The 26,166-nt window shown below is 37.0% G+C and overlaps 1 protein-coding gene across 1 annotated transcript in view; it reads right to left on the reverse strand.

Annotated features, from left to right (window-relative positions):
• The window catches only part of ephx2 (epoxide hydrolase 2, cytoplasmic), a 96,015-nt gene that overhangs the window by 52,625 nt on the left and 17,224 nt on the right, over nt 1-26,166 (reverse strand). The window contains exons 9-10 of the mRNA XM_088626416.1: nt 23,766-23,800; nt 21,769-21,795 (exon numbers count right to left, since the gene is read on the reverse strand). Coding sequence (XP_088482542.1) covers nt 21,769-21,795; nt 23,766-23,800 — 62 coding nt within the window. The remainder of the gene's footprint in view (nt 1-21,768; nt 21,796-23,765; nt 23,801-26,166) is intronic.

Consider the following 26,166-nt stretch of genomic DNA (forward strand, 5'->3'; position numbering starts at 1 on the left):
CAGCTGCCGTCTTTTCATATTTAAGCCATTTGTTCAGCATAAAAACATAGGTAGAGGCAAATTCATTATGCCCATTAACATTGACATCCATAGAGCTCACTACAGAGGATCTATTGTGAAAATCAGGGACTTCTAGTGTCCACTGCTGGAAATGATAAAAGCAATAGAACTACTCCACAGGCTTCACTGCAGGTTGCGGATAGTGGCTTGTGGGATAAATAATAATTGCTTAATAATTATAATTGCTTACATTTATATAGCACTTTTCTGGACACTCCACTTAAAGCACTTTACAGGTAATGGGGACTCCCCTCCACCACCACCAATGTGCAGCCCCACCTGGATGATGCGACGGCAGCCATAGTGTGCCAGAATGCTTACCACACATCAGCTATCAGTGGGGCGGAGAACAGAGTGATGAAGCCAATTCATAGATGGGGATTATTAGTGGGGAATGATTGGTAAGGGCCAATGGAAAATTTGGCCAGGACGCCGGGGTTACACCCCTACTCTTTTCAAGAAACACTCTGGGATTTGTAATGACCACAGAGAGACAGGGCCTCGGTTTTACAGTACATCTCATCTGAAGGTTATTTACAGTATAGTGTCCCTATCACTATACTGGGGCATTAGAGCCCACATAGAGTGCAGGGTGAGCACCCCTTGCTGGCCCAACTAACACCTCTTTCAGCAGCAACCTTAGTTTTACCCAGGAGGTTTCTCATCGAGGTACTGACCAGGCTCACACCTGCTTAGGTTCAGTGGGTTGCCAGATGTTAGTTGTGAGATGCGAGTTGCTAGATGCAAGAGTAAGTCCCATTTCTCCCCTAAACCCTGTAGGAGCATGTCCCTGTTCACTTTGCTCTGCAATCTAAATGTCACATCACCCCAGCTCATCCCACAAAAGCTCAATCAGACTAATTTCCAGTCAGTAGGGAATCCATGGCGTAAATGTCACATTCCCATGTCACAGGAAAGCCACGGTTGTCAAGTCATGTCATGCAAGTAGCAAGTTAGGTTCCTGGGTGTGATCAATGTAGCACCATGCTGTCAGTCAGTTTGCCATCAGTTTGTCAGTCAGTTCAGGTGGAATTCTATAGTGACTACACACTACTACATGAACCTCAATTGGTCTGTTGTGCACAAAAGTCATAGTAACATTATGCAAGTCTGCAGCATACTTGCTGGTATCCATCAGAGTGGTTCATAATAAACCTTTAGGTCATCACTTAAGAGGCTGGTTCCACTTCTAAAGTGTAAGTCCAACATAGAGTACTGATGGTACAAAGCCATTGTTCGTTTGATAAGGACAGAATATGTATTATTTTCTGCATTTTTCTGCATTGATTTTCACCAGGCTTGACATGCAAAAGGTTAAATCACTTTGTCAACTGTGCACAATGAAAATTCTCATTAATGGGGTGATTTAGTGCTTATGCAACATTCAAAGTCAGTCAAGTGTATTGCAGTCATGAATAAGAAATTAATCAACATTACACCAAAAACATTTAATCTCTTTTCAAAATCGATATACTTTTCTGAAATTATACATGCATAGTTGTAATGTTTTTATTTTCAGTATATAACGTAATGACTTTGAACAGTTTATTGAAACTAAACTATGTTTTGATGACAACAAACATTTATATTTTTTAAATCAAGCAACATGGTAGCTCAGATTATCTCTCCTGTTCAAAGATTCTAAGGCTCAGCTCCATAGAGCAAAAAGAAAGAGAAAGCTGGTAGCAGAGGGCAAATCTGGACCATGATTGACAGAATAATCATTATTGTACAACTGGAAAGCATTCTGGAAAAAAAGTGTAATAATAAAAAATATTAGCAAATCCAACTCAAAAATCTGGATTTGTGTTTAGTCTTCAATGCCTGAAAATTATGGTAATGTGGTATAATGTTGCCAGTTCAGATGTTGCAATCAGAACTCAAAACATATTTAAAGTTATTTAAAATATGCAATGCACACAAATATAACAGCAGGACTCACAAATACAGTATATAAACTATTAAACCACGGGATACGAACCGGCAACCTTCCAGCCACAGCGCAGATCCTAACCCACCGCTCCACCCATATTGTACATGAATTACAGTCATGTACTGTATAGACAACAGCACTTTTACACATTGACATTAACAATTATCTCCCTAAGGCTGTAAAATCACTTCCTCTATCTCTCTGAAAACCTCTTTCAATAGACACTGTTTTTGTCATCACCTTTGAAACAAAAGAACTCACACCGCATAGTGTTTCCATCACGGTACCTTCTCTTGTCATCCACATGAGGTGATCTGCAACCTCACACATCCGTATGTCAGTTAAATTAGCCTTTAATTAGAGCCTAATGATCTCATTTTTCACAATATGGTTTTCATTAGGGAAAGTGTCTCCCCATGATAGGACTGACACAAATCAAGATTTGTTCTGCTGTGGTGAAGCAGCCTTTATAAATTCTCACGCAGGGGGCAGATTGCAACTTGTGAGATCAAGCAGCGCATTTGTGTTAAAATATGTGTTTGTTACACATAAGATTTAAACAATGTACAGTATAAATCTACCTATCAAACAGAAACAATTCAGCCTAAAAGGTAAATTTGTGTCTTAGCACTAGTTTTTGTATCTGATCCACATATGAAGGAAACAAAACTGGTATATAGCAAGGATTTCTGCATTTTTCTCTTGGACAGTGCTAATAATTACACCCACAGGTATAAAGTATCTGGTACACATTATTTACTGATCTGGACATAGACTGATGAACAAAACTTACTAACTTGTTCTCAAGTATAACAGCTTACATTAGAAAAAATAGTTTAGCCATAATCAATGTCCTTGATTAAAAAATAACAAATACCCCATTCATATGTCTTAGATCTCTTAAAAAATAAAAACAAATTGATGTACTCAAATACCATCTTGTCAAGTGTCAAAAACACTTGTTTCGTTTAATTTTAACATAAGAAACACCTACACATGTAATGAAAAAGCATGTGCTCAATAATAGTATATACATATTCACATGAGCAATAAATAACCAAATAAAAAAGTTTAAATAAAATGCAATACAGCTATCTGTTGCCTATTGCTTTGTAAGGTTAAGTGCAGAAGAGCTCAGAGCCTTCCTGGACAAAGCCATGCTGACTTAATTAAAAAAAAAATTACAAAGTTGTAAAACCTTATGTTAGACATGGGCATGTATTAGATTTACAACAGATTATAAATCATTCCATGGGCTGGTTGAAGCACTTAATGTCTTCTCCCCCTCACTTATTATAATTAGAATACGGGAAAGAGGCAACCAAAAAGCTTAATTCTATTAGTCCACATAATGAACCTTAGAGGTTTCAAAAGATTATCTTGCTGAGGAAAGACAGCCATACGAAATCGGTTACATCAAGTCTGTAGAGACTCAACTCTATGGACTGGCATGGCCAGCCCTTAACTGTAATTCCTTTCCTATAAATGATCCTTTTCAGACCAAATGTGTAGAGTCACTACAGTATCTTGCTAGAATAAGTTTCCTTTTATGGGTAAATATAAAAGTTCCACTATATCAGTAACTATAACAGTAAGCAGTGACTGTAGAAAAAAAGACTAGTCCATTCTATTACAGAGTAGGTATAATAATAATTGCTTACAGTTATATGGCACTTTGCTGGACACTCCACTCAAAGTGCTTTACAGGTAATGGGGACTCCCCTCCACCACCACCAATGTGCCGCATTCACCTGGATGATGCGACGGCAGCCATAGTGCGCCAGAACGCTCCCCACACATCAGCTACCAGTGGGGAAGAGAGCAGAGTAATGAAGCCAATTCATAGATGGGGATTATTAGGAGGCCGTGATTGGTAAGGGCCAAAGAGCCAGGATGCCAGGGTTACACCTCTATGCTTTTCGAGAAACGAAATTAACAACCACAGAGAGTCAGGACCTCAGTTTTACATCTCATCCGAAGGACAGCACCTGTTTACAGTATAGTGTCCCCGTCACTATACAGGGGCATTAGGACCTACATGGATCGCAGGGTGAGCGCCCCCTGCTGGCCCCACTAACACCTTTTCAAGCAGCAACCTTAGTTTCTCCCAGGAGGCCCCCCATCCAGGTACTGACCAGGCCCATACCTGCTTAGCAGCAAAAAGTTGCCAGTTGTGAGTTGCAGAGTGATATGGTTGCTGGCATATTACTCTGCACTAAGTAACTATCACTATTAAATAAAATAATCAAGCAATGTGTGGTGACATTTTCCTCCAAAAGTATTTTGCACATTGCTAAAAATCAGTAATGAATGAGAAATTTGATTTACCGCTCAATTATGAACTTGGTGAAGTTAATAATCCTCAATGATTGTCTCCTTTGTGTTCAGCACACTTTACCAGTAGTAAGACTATTTTAAAAATCCAACTGTTAAACTAGTGAAAAATGGTACAAGCAGGGGAATTAATGGTTACAATAATTTTTAGCAATAAATATATTAGGACATTACTTAACTTTTAAGTCAATTTAAGTTATACCTGCAGTTAAATTAACATTTCATATCATGTTACAATAATAGACATCATGACAATTTAAGTACAGAAAGTCCATTTGAAGTAAACTGTACAGTATGTCACTGTATATGCAAAGCACAGCACCGCTTAAAAAAAATTGGTATCTACTGCTGTTTATACTGTATTAGTGTGATGTGTGCATGTACACTTACTGTACATGTGGCGATATGAAAAGTCAGGATTGTAGGCAGTGAAAATCACAGTATAACTGATATATGGGATCTGCACTCATGTCACAGCAGTCACATCACATTACAGACCACTTTACAGATTATGGCTCCCAGGTAAGATAGGAGGTTTAATTTACAGCTCCCTACTGTGAAAGGTCAGTCATGAGAGAATCTCACTGAGGACGGGGAACAAAACACCGTCACTGTGCACTGCGTGAGATCTTCAATTAAACAAATCAATAGTGCAGTGGAGATAGGGGCCAAGGGGCTGCATGGGAGGTCCCAGTTAGCATTAATCAAACCACAGAACTCCTCAGCATTTTCCCTCTAAGGGTCACGTGGTGAGTACTAGGAGAAGAAGCAATAAACGGAAGCCTGCATTCACTCTTCATAAGCCTTCATCTCTGTTATCATCATCACAAAATTATTAAAAGGCCTAAAATGCTTCAATTTACGGATATGATGTGAAACTGGAAAAGTCCAAGAAAAGGAATTTTGCCCAATATCTAAATGTCCATCTTGTCTTTAAAGTCATTAAAGTCATTAAGTGTTCTAATGTGTCAAAAAAACAATTAATTGAACAAAAAGGGCTGTAGCTAAATTTTCCATAGGAATAGGGTAATTGAAGATGATGATGTTGGAACAACTGAAGCCCATGACATACAACACCTAAAAGCAAAAAGAAATGAACAATTCATGTGTGTATATTATCTGTTCTCACATATTTATTCAGTCTCTGAATTTTTTATTTAAATACGTGCTTGGATCTAGCTAAACTCGGATCACCAGAAAATAAATAGCACACCCAACTTTAAGAACATCCTATTTTCTGAAAGGTATAAACATGACTTGTACAGTAATTGTTATCCTCAAATAAATCTGAAAACTTAAGACTAACTACACGCCATTTTAAATAATGCTGAAATTGTTTTAATGGCTGGAATTCCAAATGTAAAATGTAAAATTCTGTTTGTACAATTGTTGTTGTGATGGCCAGGATCTCGGCTTTGCTATTTCAGAAATCATCACTCTAAATTAGATATGAAGAACACCTGCAGATCCATACTGTACAGTACGTGACAGCAATAGGCAGTACACATTAACAGTATGCTCTGCTACAGTCATCTCTTAATAATGATTAAGAAAGGTATAATCTCTTAATGACTTAAAATTAAACTCGTCAAATAAATCTGGAGAATACAAATGAACTCCATGCCATTCTAAATAATGCTGAAATTATTTATCTGTAATTTCCACAACGTCCGTTTGTACAAATATTGTTGTGATAGCCAGAACCCTAGCCTTACTATTTCATAAAACAACCCTCCAAATCAGAAATGAAGTACACCTGCAAATACCTACAGTATAATACAGTGGAAAGCAGTATGTATTGAGAGTATGCTCTGCATTGTTAATAATGATTAAAACAAAAACCTTTTATCTGATGGGTTCACACAAAGTGAGCCAGGGTACATCAGAGCCTAATGAAGAATACCTCAGGCCAGTAATCAACCTAATGAATGTCTCATGGGTCCAAGGGAGACAACACTTTTCCTAGCCTTGAATTCCTCAATTTCCAAAGTGAGAGCTAAAAATAATGCCCTTTAAGTTAATGCAACTCATTAACATCAAGAGCCGTTTCAACTGCAGAGATCCATCACAGTTTGTGCCTGTGGATACTTCACCTTATTAAATAAAAACTCCCGAAGGAGACATTCCAGAAATCTAAAATATTGGGTTTCCTGTCCTGTGTATAGCGTATTCCTGCACATCCACAGCAGGCTATATTGGGTAGTACTGTATATGAAAAACAAAGTAACAAGTAAAGGTTAATTCCACACCACAAAGAATTTACAATGTTTTCGGCTATCAAACCTTCTTCAGGTGTCCATGTGTGTTGACACAGCTTTCTACTTATGTTATATAAAACAAAATAATTCTTCTTGTACAAATCTCTCTTACACTTGCCTACTATTATCTGGGCAAACAATAGCAATTAAAATATCTCAGAAGGCATGTTACTGTGCGACAGAAAATAAAAAAATGCACATATCAACAGCTGGAAAGGGCTGGAATACTCAAAAAAGGTTTTCCAAAGTCCCCATGCATAAACGGACATTTGATTATGACAGCTTGCTGATCTCTGTAGTCTTTCTTTACACACCCTGGAGGACAATTAGATTAACATAATGGTAAGCAAATTTAATGAATTGATTTAATTGAGTAAGAGGGACTATAAAATAAGAAAGTGTTCATACCAGTAATATGTTATCAGACAGATTTCATGCTCTAGGTGGAAAAATGGTCAAATGTAAGGGATAGATGCAAACGTTCATTTAAACTGTTCTACTCACAGAATAAATTAGATTTCTTTCTGCTCAGACCAGCCTGTTCTGAGCACCAGTTTTAATGTTTGCATCTCTTGTAATAAACATCTACCAAATCCTTTCTGACATCACAACACTTTATAAAGCCTGTTTACATTGAAAGTTCTACCTTTTGTAGGATTAACCTTGTACTGAGGATAGTTTACACAGGGGACTTACTGGGGCTGAGCCAGCTTTTTCCTGTTCGATCTCTATATACGGATTTAAGGCTTCATGGGTTTAAAGCAGAATGGCAGCCAAAGGAATATTTGATATGACAAAAATCCAATACTGGCTCTTACATTTCACTGCATTTGCAAGATTCCACATAATTTCGCTAGAGTTAGCAACTTATTTAATTCAGTGATATAGCAGTTCATATATAGTACATGCACATTCAATTTAAATCCAAGCTTACTGCATCTTACTCATAACAAATGACTGTAGGAATAGTTGCTGTTGTCCATTGAACATCTGCAGATTTTTGTTAAAAAATGAACAAGCAGGAGAGAAGTAGCAAAAGAAAAATGGATCCATGTGTATAACAACGTAATGCATACTGAACAAAATAACCACGTTTTACGTTCTTAGATTAAATACCAGTAATCTGAGGTGTTTGAAGATGGGGCAATTGATAATTACAGACTAGTGAAAACAATGAAATTGAAAAAACATAAAATCATAGAAAACTGATTCTGGCAGCTTGCAAATTCAAACAGACAATTCAAAAGTCTGGAATAAGCAATTCAATTCAATTATAGGATATTGACATTTTTTAAATCAATGCTCAACTTACATTTGAGCTATCTAGACACATCTGCATTTGGCATTTGTGCCTCGGTCTCCTCTGCTTTACTGTTTTTGCTCTGACAGCAGGCTACAGACTCAAAGTGAATTCCACAGTTTGTGCCTTGTTTTTTTTTTATGGCTAGAATCACCATACAGTATAAGCCATCAAATTAATGAACATCTTCATCAGTATTATTATTTTGCCTAGCAGACAATCTTTTCCAGGGAGACAAACTATACATATGTATATACAGTATAAAGTTTACATTTGGTACGGGTACAGGGAGCACGCATGTGACTATAAAATAAACTAATGAAATAAAAATGAAACAAGCTGAAGTGCAATGCAAGTCTACACTAGACAAAATGAACCAGTGGTGTTGCACAGGCAGACAGGATGGAAGAGAAACAATCTGGTGCAGAAACAGAGTACCTGATTTGTTACTGTTTCATCTGGTCAGCTTTGTGATTTTCTCAATTTAAGTAAAAATAAATCATCTGTCACTCCTGGAACGTCTGGTTTCCCTTAGGGAACTGGGGACGTTTTTTTTTCCTCAAATTGTTTTCACTAATATTGCGTTTTCCTGAGCTGTATTACCTTCCCAAAAGGTAAAATGCAGGTAGGTAGTCAGACATAATCACATTTTATGCGCTGTAACAGGGTAGTAGTGTCACGCCCAGTACCCCTAGAGAGTGCCCTACTTCTCTCCTGTTCCTTGTTCCCTGTGATTATTCATGTCTTTCTGGTGTGTCTTGTTGTGTAGCCTATTTAGTTCCTGCTTCTGCTCTGCTCCTCGCTCAGCATTGAGGTTCGGATGTCCTGAAACCCGCCTAGCACCAGGTCGCCCCACGTCCACTGCCTGAGGGCATAGGTTTCTATACGGCATTCCCTGAACAGCTGAGCCCGGGCTAACCCCCATCTCGCCACTACACATAGAGTCTTTTTCGCTCTCCTGCCATTCCACGGTTCGTCCCTTCAGACATCTGTGACAAGTAGATAATCATAAGGTTTTTGGTTTAAGTATTACATTCAAACCTTTTCTAGCACAGGGTTTTTCATTTTTAATGTACAGTAATTCAGAAATGTGCATATACAGTATATACAGTATAGTCTATCTGTCGCTATCGTTTCTCACTACCAATAGGTATACAATATATTAAAATAAAACACTTAATACAGTTATGGCAACAAATTCTTTGTTCCCCATTCTTTGCCTATGTCTGGCTTATACTGTACATATTTAGTATTCCAATTTAAAAGTTTATAGGTATTTAATAAACAGGCAAAAGCAACAGCAATATAAGGCCATTGCAGGATTATTAGCTTTCTTGACAGAGACAACCAAGGGGACATGAATACTCTCTGTATCTGTGAATACTGTCAGATGGATCTTGAGTCCAAAATCCATGGGCTTGAGACCCAGCTTGCTGACCTATTCTGCAACTCAGATCTGGTAGAATCACAACTTACTAGTTGATATGCCCTATAGGGACATGGCATGCACACCACAAGCAGAGGAGGAAGAGTCTTCAGACCAGAGAGAGAGATAGATGCGTGACTGTAGGCTGCAGCCACAGGGGCAGGGTGTGCACAATGCATAGGCTTGATGTGTCCATATGCTTCCAGGCCTTACTGGTGCTGGATTCAAGCACTGATAGCTTGGAGGACAAAAATGACAGGCTCCTGGCCAGACCCAGGTTGGATTTCGTTGTCATGATACATATTGCAATAAATGACATAGGAAAAGGCAGGCTGATGATTCAGTAAGACACATTTAAAGTTTCATCTTAGGAGAAGAATATCTCAGGTGCTCTTAGGGGTTCTACTGGTGCCACGTGCAAGCCCAGAAAAGCCAGAGTACATATTGAGGATTTATATGAAGCTAAAAGACTAGAACAGGTGGACCTGTTTATGCAGGATGGGTTACAGTTTAACCAAAGGAAATGGGGAAAAGGTCTGAACCAGGAAACTACAGATTAATCAGTCTTACCTGTACTTCTGTAACGGGTAAAATTCTGGCAATGATAGAGCTAAACTAGAAGAACAGTCAAAATTAAAGAATTTTTAAGAGACAACCAAAGTGGATTTGAAAAGGGAAAGCTTGATTAATTTGTCAGAAATCTTAAAACAAGTGAAAAGTTAATTATGTAACACTAAAGCATATGATATGGTGTATTTCAACTTTCCAGAAAGCATTTGATAAGGTAATTAATGTAATAAAAGGTGGACTCTCAAATTAAAGCTATAGGAATCCAAGGTAATTGGTTAACAGATGTAAACCTGTCCAAAGGTTAAGTTGCATCTCTTAATTGTTCCACATACCTTATATATATGATACATTTATACATATTAAAGTTTTCACTTTTCACATCCATGCATTTTATAACCACTTGATCAAATTCAGGGACACAGGGGAGCTGGAGCCTATCCCAGCAAGCCACAGGACGCCAGGGCAGACACACATAATCATACACAATACACCAGGGTCAATTTTCCCAGAAGCCAATTAACCTGCCCGTATATCTCTGGACTGTGGAAACCACAACACCCAGCAAAAACATACATGAACACGGGGAGAACATTTTTTCAGAAACAAATCATATTACAAAAAATCCTCAATATTGGCAAATTCTGGCTTGATTGCCTGATGAGTGTCCTGTGTGACTGGAATACCACCGGAGTGAATTTGATTGGTCCTGGAGGTAATTCCACATTCCGCAGGATTTACTATTGGGTTAAATTAGAAGCCAGGTATGCATAGGCTAGAGGCTATGTCAAAGCTCCTGCAGTTCAGGGAGAGAGTTAGGAGACGTATGATCTGCAGGGAGATTAAATAGTACAGGAGCTCATAATGGACTTTTGTGCTTCAAAATCAGCAGTCAGCCTGTAGTTCTAATTCAAATTCAAGATGGATTTGAGAATGGTATAGAAGAAACTTGCAAGTGTTTTTTTTTAAGTGGATTGACAATACTAACTAGTGATTGATACAACCAGAGTGAATTTAGTAGTGTTGTCTCTGTGTGTTCCTGGATTTAATTTGAAATCATCCATAATCTCTGAAGAGTTGTAGAGAAGTGCTGATTAGCCCTGTTTAGTGTTTCAGGAATTTGGCTGTTCCAGCTTCTTCACTGGATTTAAGAATACCAAAAGAGTCAGTCCATGGGACAAAAAGAGGGACAGAAGATATTTAATCTAATACCAGTGATTAAGTGCTTTTTTGGGGGGGGCTAAGCCAGACTTCTGTGAAAGGGGGCCACTGCTACATCCTAGGAGTCCACAGAGGTTCCAAAAGCCAATTATGGTAACAGATGGCCTAAACGTGCACTTTATCTGGCGATATGCTGGCTTAGAGTCTCTGTGGTCAGGAAGTTGGCATTCTCCATGAATATTAATAACAATTAATGTTAAAAGTAAAGAAAATGTCTTCTACTAAGAATGAAAAAACTCTAACACAGGGTTAACTGTACTTTTATATTATAACTGAAAGAGTAATTTATGTTTGCACATACAATAATTTGAATTATAGGGAGAAAACAATGCTTTTTTTCTTTGAAAATCCTTATTTCCAATAATAACACCATTTCTGAAAAAGTTATAACAAAAATTTTACTTTAGAAATGGAATATTTCCCAAAACCACACCTGTTTTTTCTGTATGTGTGAATTCACCATTCATGGAAACGTCAAAGTACCCAAAGATGTGAATAGTGAAATTTTACTATACTAAAATGACTGAGAATCTGTCCATTTTTTTAGCCTATTAGTCAGTAATCCAAATCTAAAACTCAATATGAAAGGTTTCTGCCTCTCCTAGGCAGGTCAAAATAAATATTCACCACTATGCCATGTTATCTATACAGTGTATTTACAGTACATCAGTGTGAAAATGTTACTATATATAATGTAATAAGTAGCATAAGTAGGACAAATCACTGTAGCAGAAGGCCAATATCTCTATCAAGTTTGGACCTACAGTGTATCTATCACACTTAGTTGTGAGAAACCAAGAGTGACATACAGTAGATACTAAAAATGGGTTGCAGTGTATACTGTTCACCACACCTGGCAATGCATGTTTACTAATCCAGTGGTACACATGTCTGTGGCACCAACCTAAAGACCTGTACAGCCTTGAGTGCTTGATTCCAACAGTGAAGGGTTCTGGAGGTTTCTGCCATGTTAACGGGCACATTTTCCTGGGTGTTAGGTGCACAAACCTTAGAAGGCAAGATCAATGCAAATTGCTACTTAATGGTACTAAGTGGTCATCTTCACCCCATCTTGCGGCATTTCTTTCCGACCAGAGGGCTGTCTACCAGGATGACAATTCTCAGAGCACACGTGGTCATCCAATGGTTTGATGAACTCTATATGTCACAGCCTTCTCAGTCACCCTATCTGAACCCAGTCAGATATGGGCTATTCTGGAATAAACACGTGAGACTGTTTTCCACCTCCATCAACAAGGTATGGGATGATGCACTTTCTTGTGGAAGAACAGTGCTGCATCCCTCCTGCAGAATTCCAGACAGCAGCACACTCTATGCCAGAGCACTCAACACTCTTCTAAGCGATGCTACCTGTACACTGGCACTTCTATTTATTCTTTGTCCACTGTCTCTACATCTCTCAAGTGCTTATGAGGATCGTAACAATGACAAATTTAGAAACAACAGAACATGTTAAAAGGAGACAATGTTAAAACATCTCATTAGTATTCACATTTTCTCAGATGTTTTAGCTCAGGGCTTTAAGGTGTTTAAGTATTGCAAACACTTTTGATCTGGAACCATTATTTTGGCAGACACTGCTCATTATTTATTCATAAAAAGCCTTAAAAAACTGTAGAAAATTCATTAATACCACCGCAGACAAAACAATCACTTTGGAAAATAGGAAGGCATTTCTTAAGGATTAGTACAGTAGGCAGTGAAAAGGCATCCTGTAAAAAGAAACCTACTGTACTGTATATACCACCATAATAAACTACTAGAATAATTACAAAATACTGATGGGGTTCTAGTTTTTTTTATTTTGTTGACATTTAGAATCATTTTACCGTCTTACTACATGATAAAAATGATCTTCACACATTTTAAACCTACATCCTAAATAAGAAAGTACACCTTTATTATTATTTTGTTACTATTTTCAATGAAGCGCACTGGGGGAAGTTATCATGAAAATAAACAATACATGTGGTTTGACATCAAAAGGAAGCAGGCCATTTTCAAAATCTGTTCAGAAATCTAAATACGCATGTTTATGAGGAATTTCAGGCCTTTTTTTATACTTGTGTTCGAACTAAGGCAACTGAAACAGGGCTGATAAAGTTAAGTACCTTTGGGCTGCAGGCTTGTATGATACAGTCCTACTGTACCATGTATTTTAGGCATTCAATTTACTGATCAAAGTAAATTAGTACTGATCACAGTTAATGTCTCTCACAGAACTGCTGAGGGCAGTTCTGTGAGAAAAAAGCAAATTCTAATTTTGGTTTCTCTTTTCATTTGATTTTCTTCCCAGGCTTGCTGTGACTTGTCTTATCATACTGTACAGCAAAACCTTGTTCACTTCAGTTGGTTGGCTTCAACAGGAGTAGAAAGAACGAGATGAATAATTTTGAGACTTTCTGACCAAACTGAACATGGATACACAAATGGTAATACATTTATCAGGCTTTGACAGATTTAATGGGATGAGAGAAAAATAAAAGGTTAATCTTATTGAATCCTAGAGGAAGCAAAGGATTTAAAAGGGTTTGGCAGCACCACTGTAATTCCACATCTCCTAAATGATTTGCAAAAAGGGGACATTGCCAATTCGCTGTTCATCCCATTCAATGCAGTGACCAATAAATAGTATTGTAAAATGACATTTTCATGAAAACTTGAAGATTTTCTTCCATTGAATAGGAAGACACAAGGGCAGCCTGAGGCAATTTCCCACCAATTGCTTCAATTTCAGCCCAGAAATAAAGCATGATAACGAGGTGACTAAAGCCACCTTCACCTGCCTGGAACTTCTCTTTCACAGTGGGGGTTGCAGTGTAGTTCTAATTCACTACCCTGGCAAGGACAACTGCAGTTCGATCTTAAATTAGAACATAAGAAAGGCTACAAGTGAGGGAAAGCCATTCGACCCATTTAGTCATTACATTAAAAAAATCAACGGTGCTAAGGGCTACATAAGAATAAGGCAGAACTGAGAACTACTTTACAAGAAAATAGCATAAAGTTTAAAACGTCTGCAGAAATTAACTTTTTATATATTTACATTTTCCATTTTTAAAAAGAAGATTTAATGACTTTTTCTGCTTTGTAACCTATCTAGTGTCACGAAGCGTTCTTTCCGGACCCTATGCAGATGACACGATCCAGGGAAAAGTGAAGAAAACACGGAGAAAAAAAAGTCACGCAGGATACGGGAATGAAAACAGGGGGGCGTGTCCATGGGGTGCTGGTGGTCGGGGGAGGTGTGGCCGAGGCATACAATCCGGGGATGAGTCAAAAGAGGAATCCAAAGACAGGGCAAAAGTCCAAAGCCAGGCGATCCATCAGGGACTGACGATTAAAAACCAGAGCCGGGTCGGGACATGCAGGGGAAATGGGAACGGGACCAGAAACTAAAAGCATAACGGAGCCAGGCGCATCCAGGTCCCGGGCTCACATGATGCGGAAACCAATGCAGAGCCCAGATTAACGTCAGCATCTGGCTTTTAAGGGGGGACTGAAAAGGGGCTGGAACAAGGAACAGGTGCGGGGAATGAGGCAAACAAGTGCTGGAGCGCCCTTAAGAGGAGGGGTTTGCGATCGTGACATCTAGCTCATTTAATTGGCGTTAGTTAAACTGTTTTCTTAAAAGAAGCCAGCATGTCAGCTTTATTGTAGCATGTTCCAGACTCACTCCCAAAACCTTTTGTTTGAAACAAATGATCCTCAGAATTAAGCATCCGTTTTTTTAGAAAGCAGAGTGTCCTGTGAAGCCTTTTCTGTTATTTAGAAAGCAGCATCACCTCCATAAGCAGCCGTGTTTCTACTGTTGGTCTGTCTTTGAGGGGACGAGTGAGAGTGTATTCGGACTGTAGATAGCCTAGGCTCAGAGACCTACAGCCTAAGCTGTTTAAGTGCTTTAAGGTGTCTTTTACATGTGCGCCTCGTCATTGATCCCCCATCTCACAAACAAATCACATGATCCACATCATCAGTTTACATTATGAACTATAGAGTGAGAGTTATCTCATTTTCTAATATGGAATCAAGTATTTCTTTACATGTGCTTTAATGCATCATCACTCTTACATGTTACTAAGAAAAACAAGTAATATAACCTACTAACAAAACAACGTTTCACATCTCAGAGAAGATTGTAGTTTTCTTAAATACTACTTTGGAGGCACAGGAATGATTACAGAATATTCCCAAACACTTAAGTTATATAAAAGAACAAGGAAATATAATTAAAGAAGAGACAAACTGTATGCTGTATGATTTTGGCTAATAATACTGAAAATTGACCATGTACTGTACAGACAAATTTTGTAAGTTGCTACAGTTTGCCAATTAAGGTTGGTGAGTGAGAACGTTTTGTGGGGAAGATTTGAGAAAATCTCTGAAAGTCCCTTTTTCTCTTGTTACATCAAAGAATGTTCAAGGCATTAAAATATTTTTCGCGTAAAAGGGAAAGGAAGCATGCATTTCTTTCTGCTGCATTTCAAAAGCTTGGCATTAATGTTTTGTTAAGTGCAACAGTATGCAAACTGAATTAAAGTCAAGCTTTAATAACAGTGTGAAGAAAGGTACCGATAAAGAAACAATATTTTAAAAAGTGCTGTCCAGCAGTGGGGTTTTTCATGTTTTTTTTTCTTTTTGGACAATAAAAAAGGGTTAACCCACCCAATGTTATTCTCAAACTGCAAAGATCGTATCAACAAATAATTGAAGCACCTTCATAAGATCAAAAGGTTAATTGTGTAAAACTTCTAGTCTTATCAATGATATATTATAAAAATGAAAAGCAGTTTTTAAGTCCTGTATCTGATCCTACATGAAGGTCTTTGTCTTCACATGAAATATATACTATGGTTGTGACAGCAATTTTTTTCTCCTGTTTGTCATTTCTAAAAGACTGTAGTATGTTAATTCAGCATTTCATAAATTTGCAAGCCTCATCAATGGCAACTAGCTGCCCACCATATTTCTGTCTTAACGATATTGCACATGCACAAGATTTTCATTTAAAAAGTGCTACCATTGGCACACTTTATATGAGTTATCCAGTCTAAAAGTGTCTCGTGTTCCCTTCTCTAAATAGCAGGCAGTTAACCTCAGTCATTGCACAAGGTGATAGGATGCTGACTCTGTCATCCCTCGACTTTAGAAAAGCAAAGGGCTATTTATCTAGTGTCAAACACACAGCACTCTATTCCTCATTTATATATCCTTAGGGTGTAATGCGGTTTATGTCATGCCAGAGGAGACATGAGCATAAAAAATACATTTATACATTTGACAAGGGATGTTAATATGGACATATTCAGAAATGGCACTTTTTCAAGTAGCTCCAGCAAGATGCCACTGCATCATCTTAAGTTTAAACATATATTGTTAATTTAACATCTTGAGTTAATCACTATTTTCAGCTGTGGGTTTAAAAATGCTATTTGTTCCTAACAATCTTCCTTGATTTTTTTACATACATACTGTATGGTATATAAAATGTATACTGCATATAAAAATATACAAAAGTTAAATATTTAAACCCTTTAAGTAAGTATTTTAATAATGTTTAATTACCAGTTAAGCATGTGCATACAAATCACAAAACAGTCAACTTAATATAAATAAAGACTCCTGTCTGTCCCATTTAGCAAGGGTAAAAATGCAGCATATGCTGGAATTCAAAATGTTTACCTATCAGCAACATTTTCTCCCGTGTGCCAATATGAAAAGAGTACTTTAAATTGTATACATCAGTTTCCATTAAAATAAACACCCAGAGAAGAGCTACTCAGCATAGAAAGTAATGCTAAATATAGAAATTTAAAGAGGACTCCTTACCCACTGCTGAATAATACTGAATACCCAGCATGCAAAATATTCTATTTTGTATTAGTTTGTCTCTCTTGCAATTTCTACTCAAATTAAATGGATGCCATGTTACTTCAGTATTACAGCAAAAAAGATGTCAGTCATTTAAAAGGAATATGTACAGTATACAACATTTCAAGGCTGTTTATTAGCAAACCACTTTAGTTGAAATTTTAACCTATACTTAATTTAAGTCTACTAAATGAAGTCTGTACTAAAAAAAGCACTAAAGAATATACTGCTCCTACATCCTCATATTCTGCCATGAAATTAGAAACTATTTTTGTTATCTTAAATATACACATAATATTGTAAGTGGAAAGAACAAAACTCACTAATAGCACATGCATGTTTCCCACCGCCTGAACTTTGGCATGAAAAAGCAATAGATGAAAATCTTGGATTGATTGCACAATATTACTATTACTTCTTATTGCAGCACATACAGTATGCAGATAATTGAAAATAGTAAGAAATGTAAAATAGTAACACTGAATATGTGAAATGAAAAGTGAAAAGTGAAATGTGAATATTTGGTTTTAACAATCAAACTTCCCAAAACTGATGGAATCATGCATCAGCATACTGTATGTACAGTTTTAGTCAATCTGACATCAGATTGAATTTTTTTCAAGGTACTGTAAATTGTAAATTGAGCTCTGACATGACCTCTGACAATTTTCAAATGAAGGAACAACAATGTGGGTGATTGTGAGCATCATGCCCTTTTCGTGTGGGAGAAAAAAAAAAGTTTTGTATGATTTATTCCCCTTACAAACCAAACTGAGTACCCAAAACAGGTGTATAAATTAAAAAATAAAAAAGGATTTTATGATTTGCTGTATTTGGTTTGGCCTTTAACTAGGATATAAATTTATAATTGATAATATTGTTAAATAATACAGAGATGTAAGAACAACACTGCACATGAAATACTGTAGTCACAGAAAGCCACTTCAGGAGTTAAAAACAAGATAAAAAAGGAGAAACACTAGGTTCTGAAGAACAAGAATCCATTGAAATCCAAGAAAACATTGCTTATACACATGGATCCTGACAGCATGTAAATCTAGACTGAACATGCATTAGGTATACAGACATAAAACATTAAATACTACATTATGTGAAGAAACATTTAATCAACACACTTGTAACTAATCAGGCTGTTTTTCATTTTGACTATTGTCATGGGCCATGCTAAGGTCAATATAAAATATCGCACCTCTCTCTTCTCCCCTGCCTGACATCAGCAAGCAAGGCACTCTGGGGCTGGGGAAGCTGACCCCTAAACAGGAAGTTGCTGTCTGTCCCAGATGTGAGATGAGGGCAACTGTTAGCAGAATCTTGGGGCCTTAAGTAACATGTAGAAGAGGAATCAGAGGGAAACTCTTGGGGACGTGGAATAGTGCTGACCTGTTAAGTTCTTTGGAATCAGGCCTCCATGTAAGTACTAAAAAGTATTAGGGTTCTATTCTCCTGACACCTATGTTATGGAATTTTCAATAACCTCACACAACTATCTAACACATTCAACGCTGATACTGTATTAGGTTAAAATGAATGTCTACTGCTGGAACACACATAAATAATCAATTAATCGACTTTCATAAGTGTATTTTTCATTAACCCGACTGGCATTTATGTTACATTAACTGATGATAAAAATGCACACTGTATGACTGTTGCTTCTCTCCGATGAAGCAAAAGTTCTTTACTCTGAACTTCTGTCCAACTGAAACTTACTGCTTACTGCACTGTAAGCTCTTCTCAAAGACCTATTCAATTGAATAAGTCACTGAGCATTTCAAGCATGACTTCCCTGCTGAACATAGGTAATAATAAAAAGATGAAATTATCTTTCTGCTGAGACCTCTAAAAGCAGTAAATTGAGTTTTTTTTTTTCATTTAATCAAGACAGTTCTGTACCTCAGGAGAAAAAAAAAGGTCTGTACACCTAGTCAGCAAAGCCAATACAATTAATGGTACATAAACTCCACTCTGACCGATGGCAGATCAACACTACCCTTTTACTCATGATAAGAGACCATACACCAAGAGAATGCAAGACTTACTGTAGTAAACAATTATATTTTGCAACACTTATCAGTGTTGCTTCCTTAAATATTGTACAATTACACAGTTTGAACAGGTTTGCTTTGGAATTGTAATGATTAAATATTCTTTTAGCATGTTTAAATAAAGCATAAACACTACAAATTAAACTGTTGCACTTGCATATGTTCACTGGCAATTATTTCAGATTTCTACAAGCTTTCAGGAAAAGACTTATCCTCACAGGTTACGTTTAGTGGTTAGATCCAATAGCTGCACTGGATGGCAAAACCAGCTCTCTGGTTAGCACTGCTAAGATCTTAGATCCCTATTTCAGTTACAGGCTCGGAGAAGTGTGCATATTCCTCCTAGTCTAACCAGATAGCTTGACCGGGCAATGCTCCTTACCAACCTTCCCTGTCAACAGAAGTTTGTTTTCATCGCATATACAGTAGCTCAGCTGAAGAAGATGCACTTCCGAGTGCTAGGGTACAGGTGTGCTTTATTAATAGTTCCAACAGGAGTTTAAATGATGTGATGCATATCCAGGCAAAGTACTAATCAGTGGAGAAATGAGAGTGCTGAGGTGGATAACTGGTAAAGTACAGAGCATTTAGGGTTTGGCTTCTGTGTTATTAGGGATGGAGGTCATCAGCTTTCATCACTTCTCCAAATAAGTTATATAAGCAATAAACATAAAACATAATTCCTCCATAACAGAACACCGACTGCAAAGTATGCAGATATTATTTCAGTAGTGCTGTGGGATACATTTCAATTCCCATCATTTTAACAGGACAATCTATTTGTCCTGTTAAAATGGAGTCAGCATTATTCTGCTAATCTTGTGCCGCATCTGCCTTTTGATTTTTAAGGACGTAAGATAAAAATGCATTTCACACATGAGACATACTGTATAATAGTCTGGTATGGTCACAAAATTGTTTTTATATACTATATGCTGTGCTTTATCTAGGCAATAAAGCAAAATATACAAAACCCTAAGCTTCCTCTGTATGTGGTGTTATTTACTGGTAAACAACATTATTTCAGACAACAGCAGGATCAACAAATACAAATATTAAAAACTAAGTAAGATCATAAGGGGGGGACACTTAGCCAGTCAGATTTATTCTGCTGTGTCTATTTTGTTAACATGAGAACCATACAAATCCACTTATTTTAGAATTCTAGCCGATCAAATTGCATAATAAAAAAGTCCTGCATTTAGGTCATAAATAGAACATTTACTGTAACATTGTGTCCATTTCTCCTAGTGTCCTTGCCAAGGTTTTTGCTGTTTGGATTATAACTTGGAATTCCACTAGAGTGAAATAAGTATGGCATTTTTTATTATATCTTTATAAGATTAGGTGATAAGCTCAAAAGCTCAAACATGTCAGTTTCTTTTGATGTCATGTTTCAGATAAGTTTTACATTACTTTCTTGTGCTTTGACAGACATTTACAGACATTTTCTTATCAGTAAAAACATTTTAATGAAGGACTGATGGAAGAAACGGTAGGTTACTTTCAAGAAAATCATGAATAACCAGTTTCCACATCAACCATAGTCTTTCAACATCATTATACAAATTCAATATTTATGTTTTTTTATTTTCACCTTGTCCACATATACGCCTATATTTTTCTCATGGTTTGACAGCTCCTGTCAATTTGAATTGCTCCCCTGGCCTTTATGCTCTGGTAGCACAAAGGCACGGCCCTACTTAAAAAATCTACAGTACAAGTGTCTAAGAGGAAATATGATATTTCTATAGAAACCTTAAGCTTTGAACACTCACAGAAAACTATCACAATAGAGTTTTCAGGTTGATCTCTGCAGTTCTCAGAATGTAGGAATGCCTGGGACAGCTCAGTACTGCGACAGAAGATCAAGTTAAATTGGGGCAAAAAGGCAACATGGGTCAAAAACACATCTGACTGAACTTAATGCAGACAAGTGCACAATGTTCCATGCAGGTGGAAAAAAACAACAAATATAAAATGGGAAACACTTAGCTTTCAGAAGCCGTCTACGAAAAGAGACAAGTTTCTCTTGACATTTCCATTTTCCAGACACTATGGGGAGCAGTGCATTTGAAATACAGGACAGGAGACACTAGAGAAAGGGTCACAAGAATCTGGAAAAAGCTACCCAGACATCTTTGCTAAAGAAATTACTTGATGACATCCCCAGTTAAAAAAAAAACACTCCTGTGACTCAAGTGTACTCTATAACCTAGACAAACTGTACTATACAATCTTAAAGCTATGAGGATGGTCATGCGTAGCTATTGCAGAAATTATTACATATTGTATATGGAGTTTGGGAGGAAGGATAGACACACTTTTTCTTACCTAGACCTCGCACAGAGGTCTTCTCTTCTACTACCTCATCTCATTCCCCCTCTGATCTACATTCTTGCAGCCAACTCTTTAGCTCAATTCTCGAAATAGTGAGAGGGTTTTTGCAGCCTATCCTCACAGCTAGCATGTCAATCCCACAACTAGGTGAGCCACACTAAAAACTCCAAACATTTTTGCCCCCTATCACGTTCGTAAGGATATAACCCAAATAATAAAATATGTACCGTAATAAATTGATTTTGTAAAACGGTAGTGCATTTACAGTTAGTTTGCTTCTGGGTTAGCCTATGATCCAGTCTGAGAAAAAACAAGTGTTATTAAACCTGGGCACTTTTCTTTGGGTTCCACTTCTGTTGTTCTTTACTTACCATTTTATCCAGGAAGGTCACCAAATTCTAAAAAAAAAAAGAAAGAAAGAAATGAATTGTAATATTTCTACTAATGTTCCATTAGAAGCATTTTCTGAAACATCTTTCAGTGCCTTCTTCAGGAATAAAAAGCTGGGCAATAAGTTATCACTGATATATTTCTCCAGTTAGGCCTTAATGACTATTTCTCATATTTCATAAGACTTTACTATCAGTTTGAAAATGAACACATTCTTTACTAACAAAACTGAAATCCACCCTTACAGAAATTAGCCGCCGTTCCCAGCCTGCCTTGCGTGCGCTTGGCTACAGCGCCCCAAGTGGGCGCTACAATACTGTACACTCACAGAACACAGGTGTCGAAACACGTGCATGTCTAATTCTTCTTAGTTCTGGCAAATTGACTGGATGTGATATTTACAATCAATATTTCTGAACAAACCACGTGTTTTAGTATGAAATGAAAAATTAATGACATTTCGCATAATGACAACTCTAGCAATGAATTTTGCAATAACTGTAACCGTGATAGTTTGTGTGTCTACTTCGACTAGAAACATCAGTAAATTAAGCACTGAAAAAGTTCCATTAGGATAAGATACAGTAAAATAAGGTTTTCTTGCTATCAAAAAGTGATCAGAACAGCCTTAAATTTGCGTATTACTGGAATAGTACTGTAAATTTCCATTTGGATCCAAGTACTGTCCAGGAAAGGGTTCCCTCACTCTCAACTATTGTAACAAGCTCAGAAAGTCCACTGTTCATGAGATTTTTTGCTTACATTGTGGACAATCTTTCTCTTCACATGTAATCCAGGTCGCTGTTTGCTATTATGCCTTGCTTGACTTGGCAGTTTTTCCAGCAACACACTGAAACTTTTATCAAAACTCCTATTAGAACTCTGAAATTTCCAATAAACAATAATACATTTTCTTTATTAAATCTGAAATATCCAGGAACTGTATCTCCATAAAAGTTGCACAAAGTGCTGAATGACTAATGCCTGGACAAGCAAGTGCCTGCTCAAGTGTGCTCACTTCCCCAACCAAGATACACAAATCCACATATGAAAGCTTTAAAAACAAGCTTTAAAAACAAGCTTTAAGTTCCTCATACATCTATTCCTAACCCAACCGGTTTCAGTCATGTTTTTCTAACTGCAAGAAGTGGTACTGTTTCTACCAGGAGAAGGGAAATTGAAAGGACGTTAAACAATTTATAAATAGGTTCATTTTGCATCATTAAGAGTGGGAGAGTATTACTTTTTTGGCATCACTTCTTTTCACCACTTTTTCCATTTTATTTCCTGGGTTAGAGATTTCAGAAGGTCACGTTTGTGGTGACTTAAAGCAAAAGTCATCGACAGTATAAGTCTTGGACAATCAACACAAATGCTAAGCATCTTCGGATTCAAATTAACTTGTGAAAAGGACTGGCTAGCAGATTTCAGCTGCAATATGGTACAACAGTCTCGGAAGCATTCACCAATGCTCGAGGTTATACACAGACTTCATTATTCTAAAGTCAAACTTTTTAATTAAAAAAAACTAATATTTCAGCAGAACCAGAGGTTTCAGCAATACTAGAATACAGCTTATTCCAATTGCAATATATTCCTATTCCTGAACAGCACTCCTAAATGTTCCCCCCAGCACTGAGGACAGTAATATGATGTACTTGTAATATATTATATTACTCATCACATATTTTAATCAGATTCAATATTGTTGTTACAGAAGGGTTCATAATAGTATATAATAAACCAGTGGTATAAAACATTTTGTTTTTTTTTTTTAAACATTTCCTTTTATTTGTTAAAACAACAAAAAATAAAACAACAGTTCCAAGAAAAAAAAAACTACATGAATGCAGGGAGAATAAATCCCAACTCTGCAATTAGATCAGGACTTTTAAGCCGTCAGGCAACAGTGGTGACCACTCGGCTTCCATGATGGTCAAGTCAAGAAATACACAAGTAGTATTAAAAGGTGGCATACCTTACAAAGCTCTTCTTGAGAATACTCCTCTATGTCTGCAGAAATAAAAGAAAAAGAAAAATTACTTTGTGCTTTTCCAACTGTTTTCAGCTGCAGTTTTCACCTCGGATGGTCAGTGTGCTATTCTGGCTGGAACAAGGTGGGATTACACCCCATCACAGGGTGCACACACACTTCAGGCAATGCAAAGATGATGAACCTGGACAGCATGCAGTATCTCTGGACTGCTGAACGAATCCAGAGCATAATTTAAACAACACATTTTCCAACAACCCCTTTATATTTTATAAAATCTACCATTAAAAAAACCTACTAGGAAATCTTACATGTATTTAACCACAAAGGCAACTTATTATTTATTAGTGGCAATTTTCTATAGAAATGTTTGTGGTAAACGTAATACAGTCTAGGTTTTCATTTAGCCCATTGTACAGTAACCGAGTAATCAGCAAACTGAATCATTTTCCAGTAAGTGTTATCACCTAGAAGTTCCCCATAACAAAAATAAGACATTGGAAAGTTTATAACGTACAGAAACAATCTGGACCATCTTTTTTTTTTTTATTTAATGCAAGACCTTGCAACTTTTCAGCAATTAGTGTTAAAAAATTTCAACCATACAGCACAAGACAGTGCATTTATGTCAGCGGAAGAAATAAAAACAAATAGTCAAAGAGACCAGGTGATTCAAACACTGGAATAACAGGTATATTGTGTTTTTTAACCTAAAGCCTCAATTTTGTTTATGGTTTTCTCCCCCATTCCTTTTAAAGTAAAGGTGTTGAAGTAAATAAGCATGAAATGAGATTTCCCGCTCTACTGACAGTACTACATTAATAAAGATTTATACAACAGAGATTCGTCAAATCCTGACAATCCCGGGCACCCTATAGTACAAGGATAATGATTTTAAATGGCAATTAACACTAAAGCCAAAACTTCCACAGTTTTATTCAAAGGTCATCATCAACACGGTGAATATCTGTACACTTCCAGATGCTTTTTACTTCATCATATCACTCAGCCATGCGGATATTATTCAAAACAGTTGCCATCTAGAAGCACAAAAGAAATTAAACTGACATTAATCAGCATGACTAAACAGTTAGGCAGTTTAAGAAACATCTTCTTTCTCCTTCATTCCTCAAGATCTCCCATTCAGTTAAATCCATGTTTGTTTTTATAAAATATTTAAACAATACATTTAAAAATAAATAATAAATAAAATAATAATGAATTTTAATAATAAAAGGTTATTTTATTCCAAGACCTGGTGAACAGTTTACAGTATATTCAGCTTGACTCTTGCAAAATGACATTCTTCTCACTTGAATGCTATAGTGTACTTTATACTGTATAGTACAAGTACAGGTCGCTCTTATTTACAGTACAGTCTGTAGAAGATGGCATTCCTGATCAAACACAGCACAAACCAAAACAAGTAATTTAAGAAGGAAGAACACCAAGCGTAAATAGAAAGGGCAGTGCTATGGCGTCCGCACGCAAACAAAGGGTTGAACTCCCAAATAAAAACAATTACAGAGATTTATTCACGTGAAATACTCATGGAGTTGTACCAAAAGTCCATTTCAAACTAAATGTTTGTTAATAACACAAATGAATATTTAATTTAGTAAAAGGTGAAGGGAAGACATGTTAGTGGTGGGTGAAGAATAATGTGGAAAGTGAAGGAGTCATGTGCTCACTTACATCTGGACTGCACAACGGTCTTCAAACTTTGTAATGTCAGCAAAAATGTTTTTATGTCTCATAAGTAATATTACAAAACAGTTTTTCCTTATTTATGTACTTAGGTAACTTCTGATTTATTTTATAGTGTTATAGATTGAATGTTAAGGTTGACAATTGTTTTAACAAATAATGTGTCAGTAACTTACTTTGTTTTATGGTTTTATTGAAACTTGTAGTTCAACAGTGAACAATATCTGGAGAAACACCCAGACTACGATCGTCCAGCTGCCCTTCAATCACCCAAACAACTTTATTCATCCTGGTGCGCAACTTTGTACAAGCAGCATATATAGTCTCAAATGTTTTGCACAGTTACTGTACCTCTTGTTTCCTTCTGAAAGTCACTTCAAAAGAAGACACATTGAGACGTTTCAAAGCACCTCTTTCTCCAAAGGTAGAACAGACCCAGTCAAGACATCTAATCAATTAAAGTCACCCTGCTAGTGGGAGTATGTCCACCTTCTTCTGACAAGCCGAGCAGAGAGAAACAGCTCCAATCTGCAAGCCCTGTGGCTGGCACACAGTCAAGTACTCTGAGTGACCTTCTGGAACTCCTGGTGGTCGGGGATGAGCCTAGCATATTGTAACCTTGTTAGATGTTTCCCTAGTGATTTCTAGGAGACTCTCTTAAGTTTCAGTAAATGCTAGG

Source organism: Lepisosteus platostomus, chromosome 3 (genome assembly GCF_059453375.1).
Source record: "Lepisosteus platostomus isolate fLepPlt1 chromosome 3, fLepPlt1.hap1, whole genome shotgun sequence".
Taxonomy (NCBI): Eukaryota; Metazoa; Chordata; class Actinopteri; order Semionotiformes; family Lepisosteidae; genus Lepisosteus; species Lepisosteus platostomus.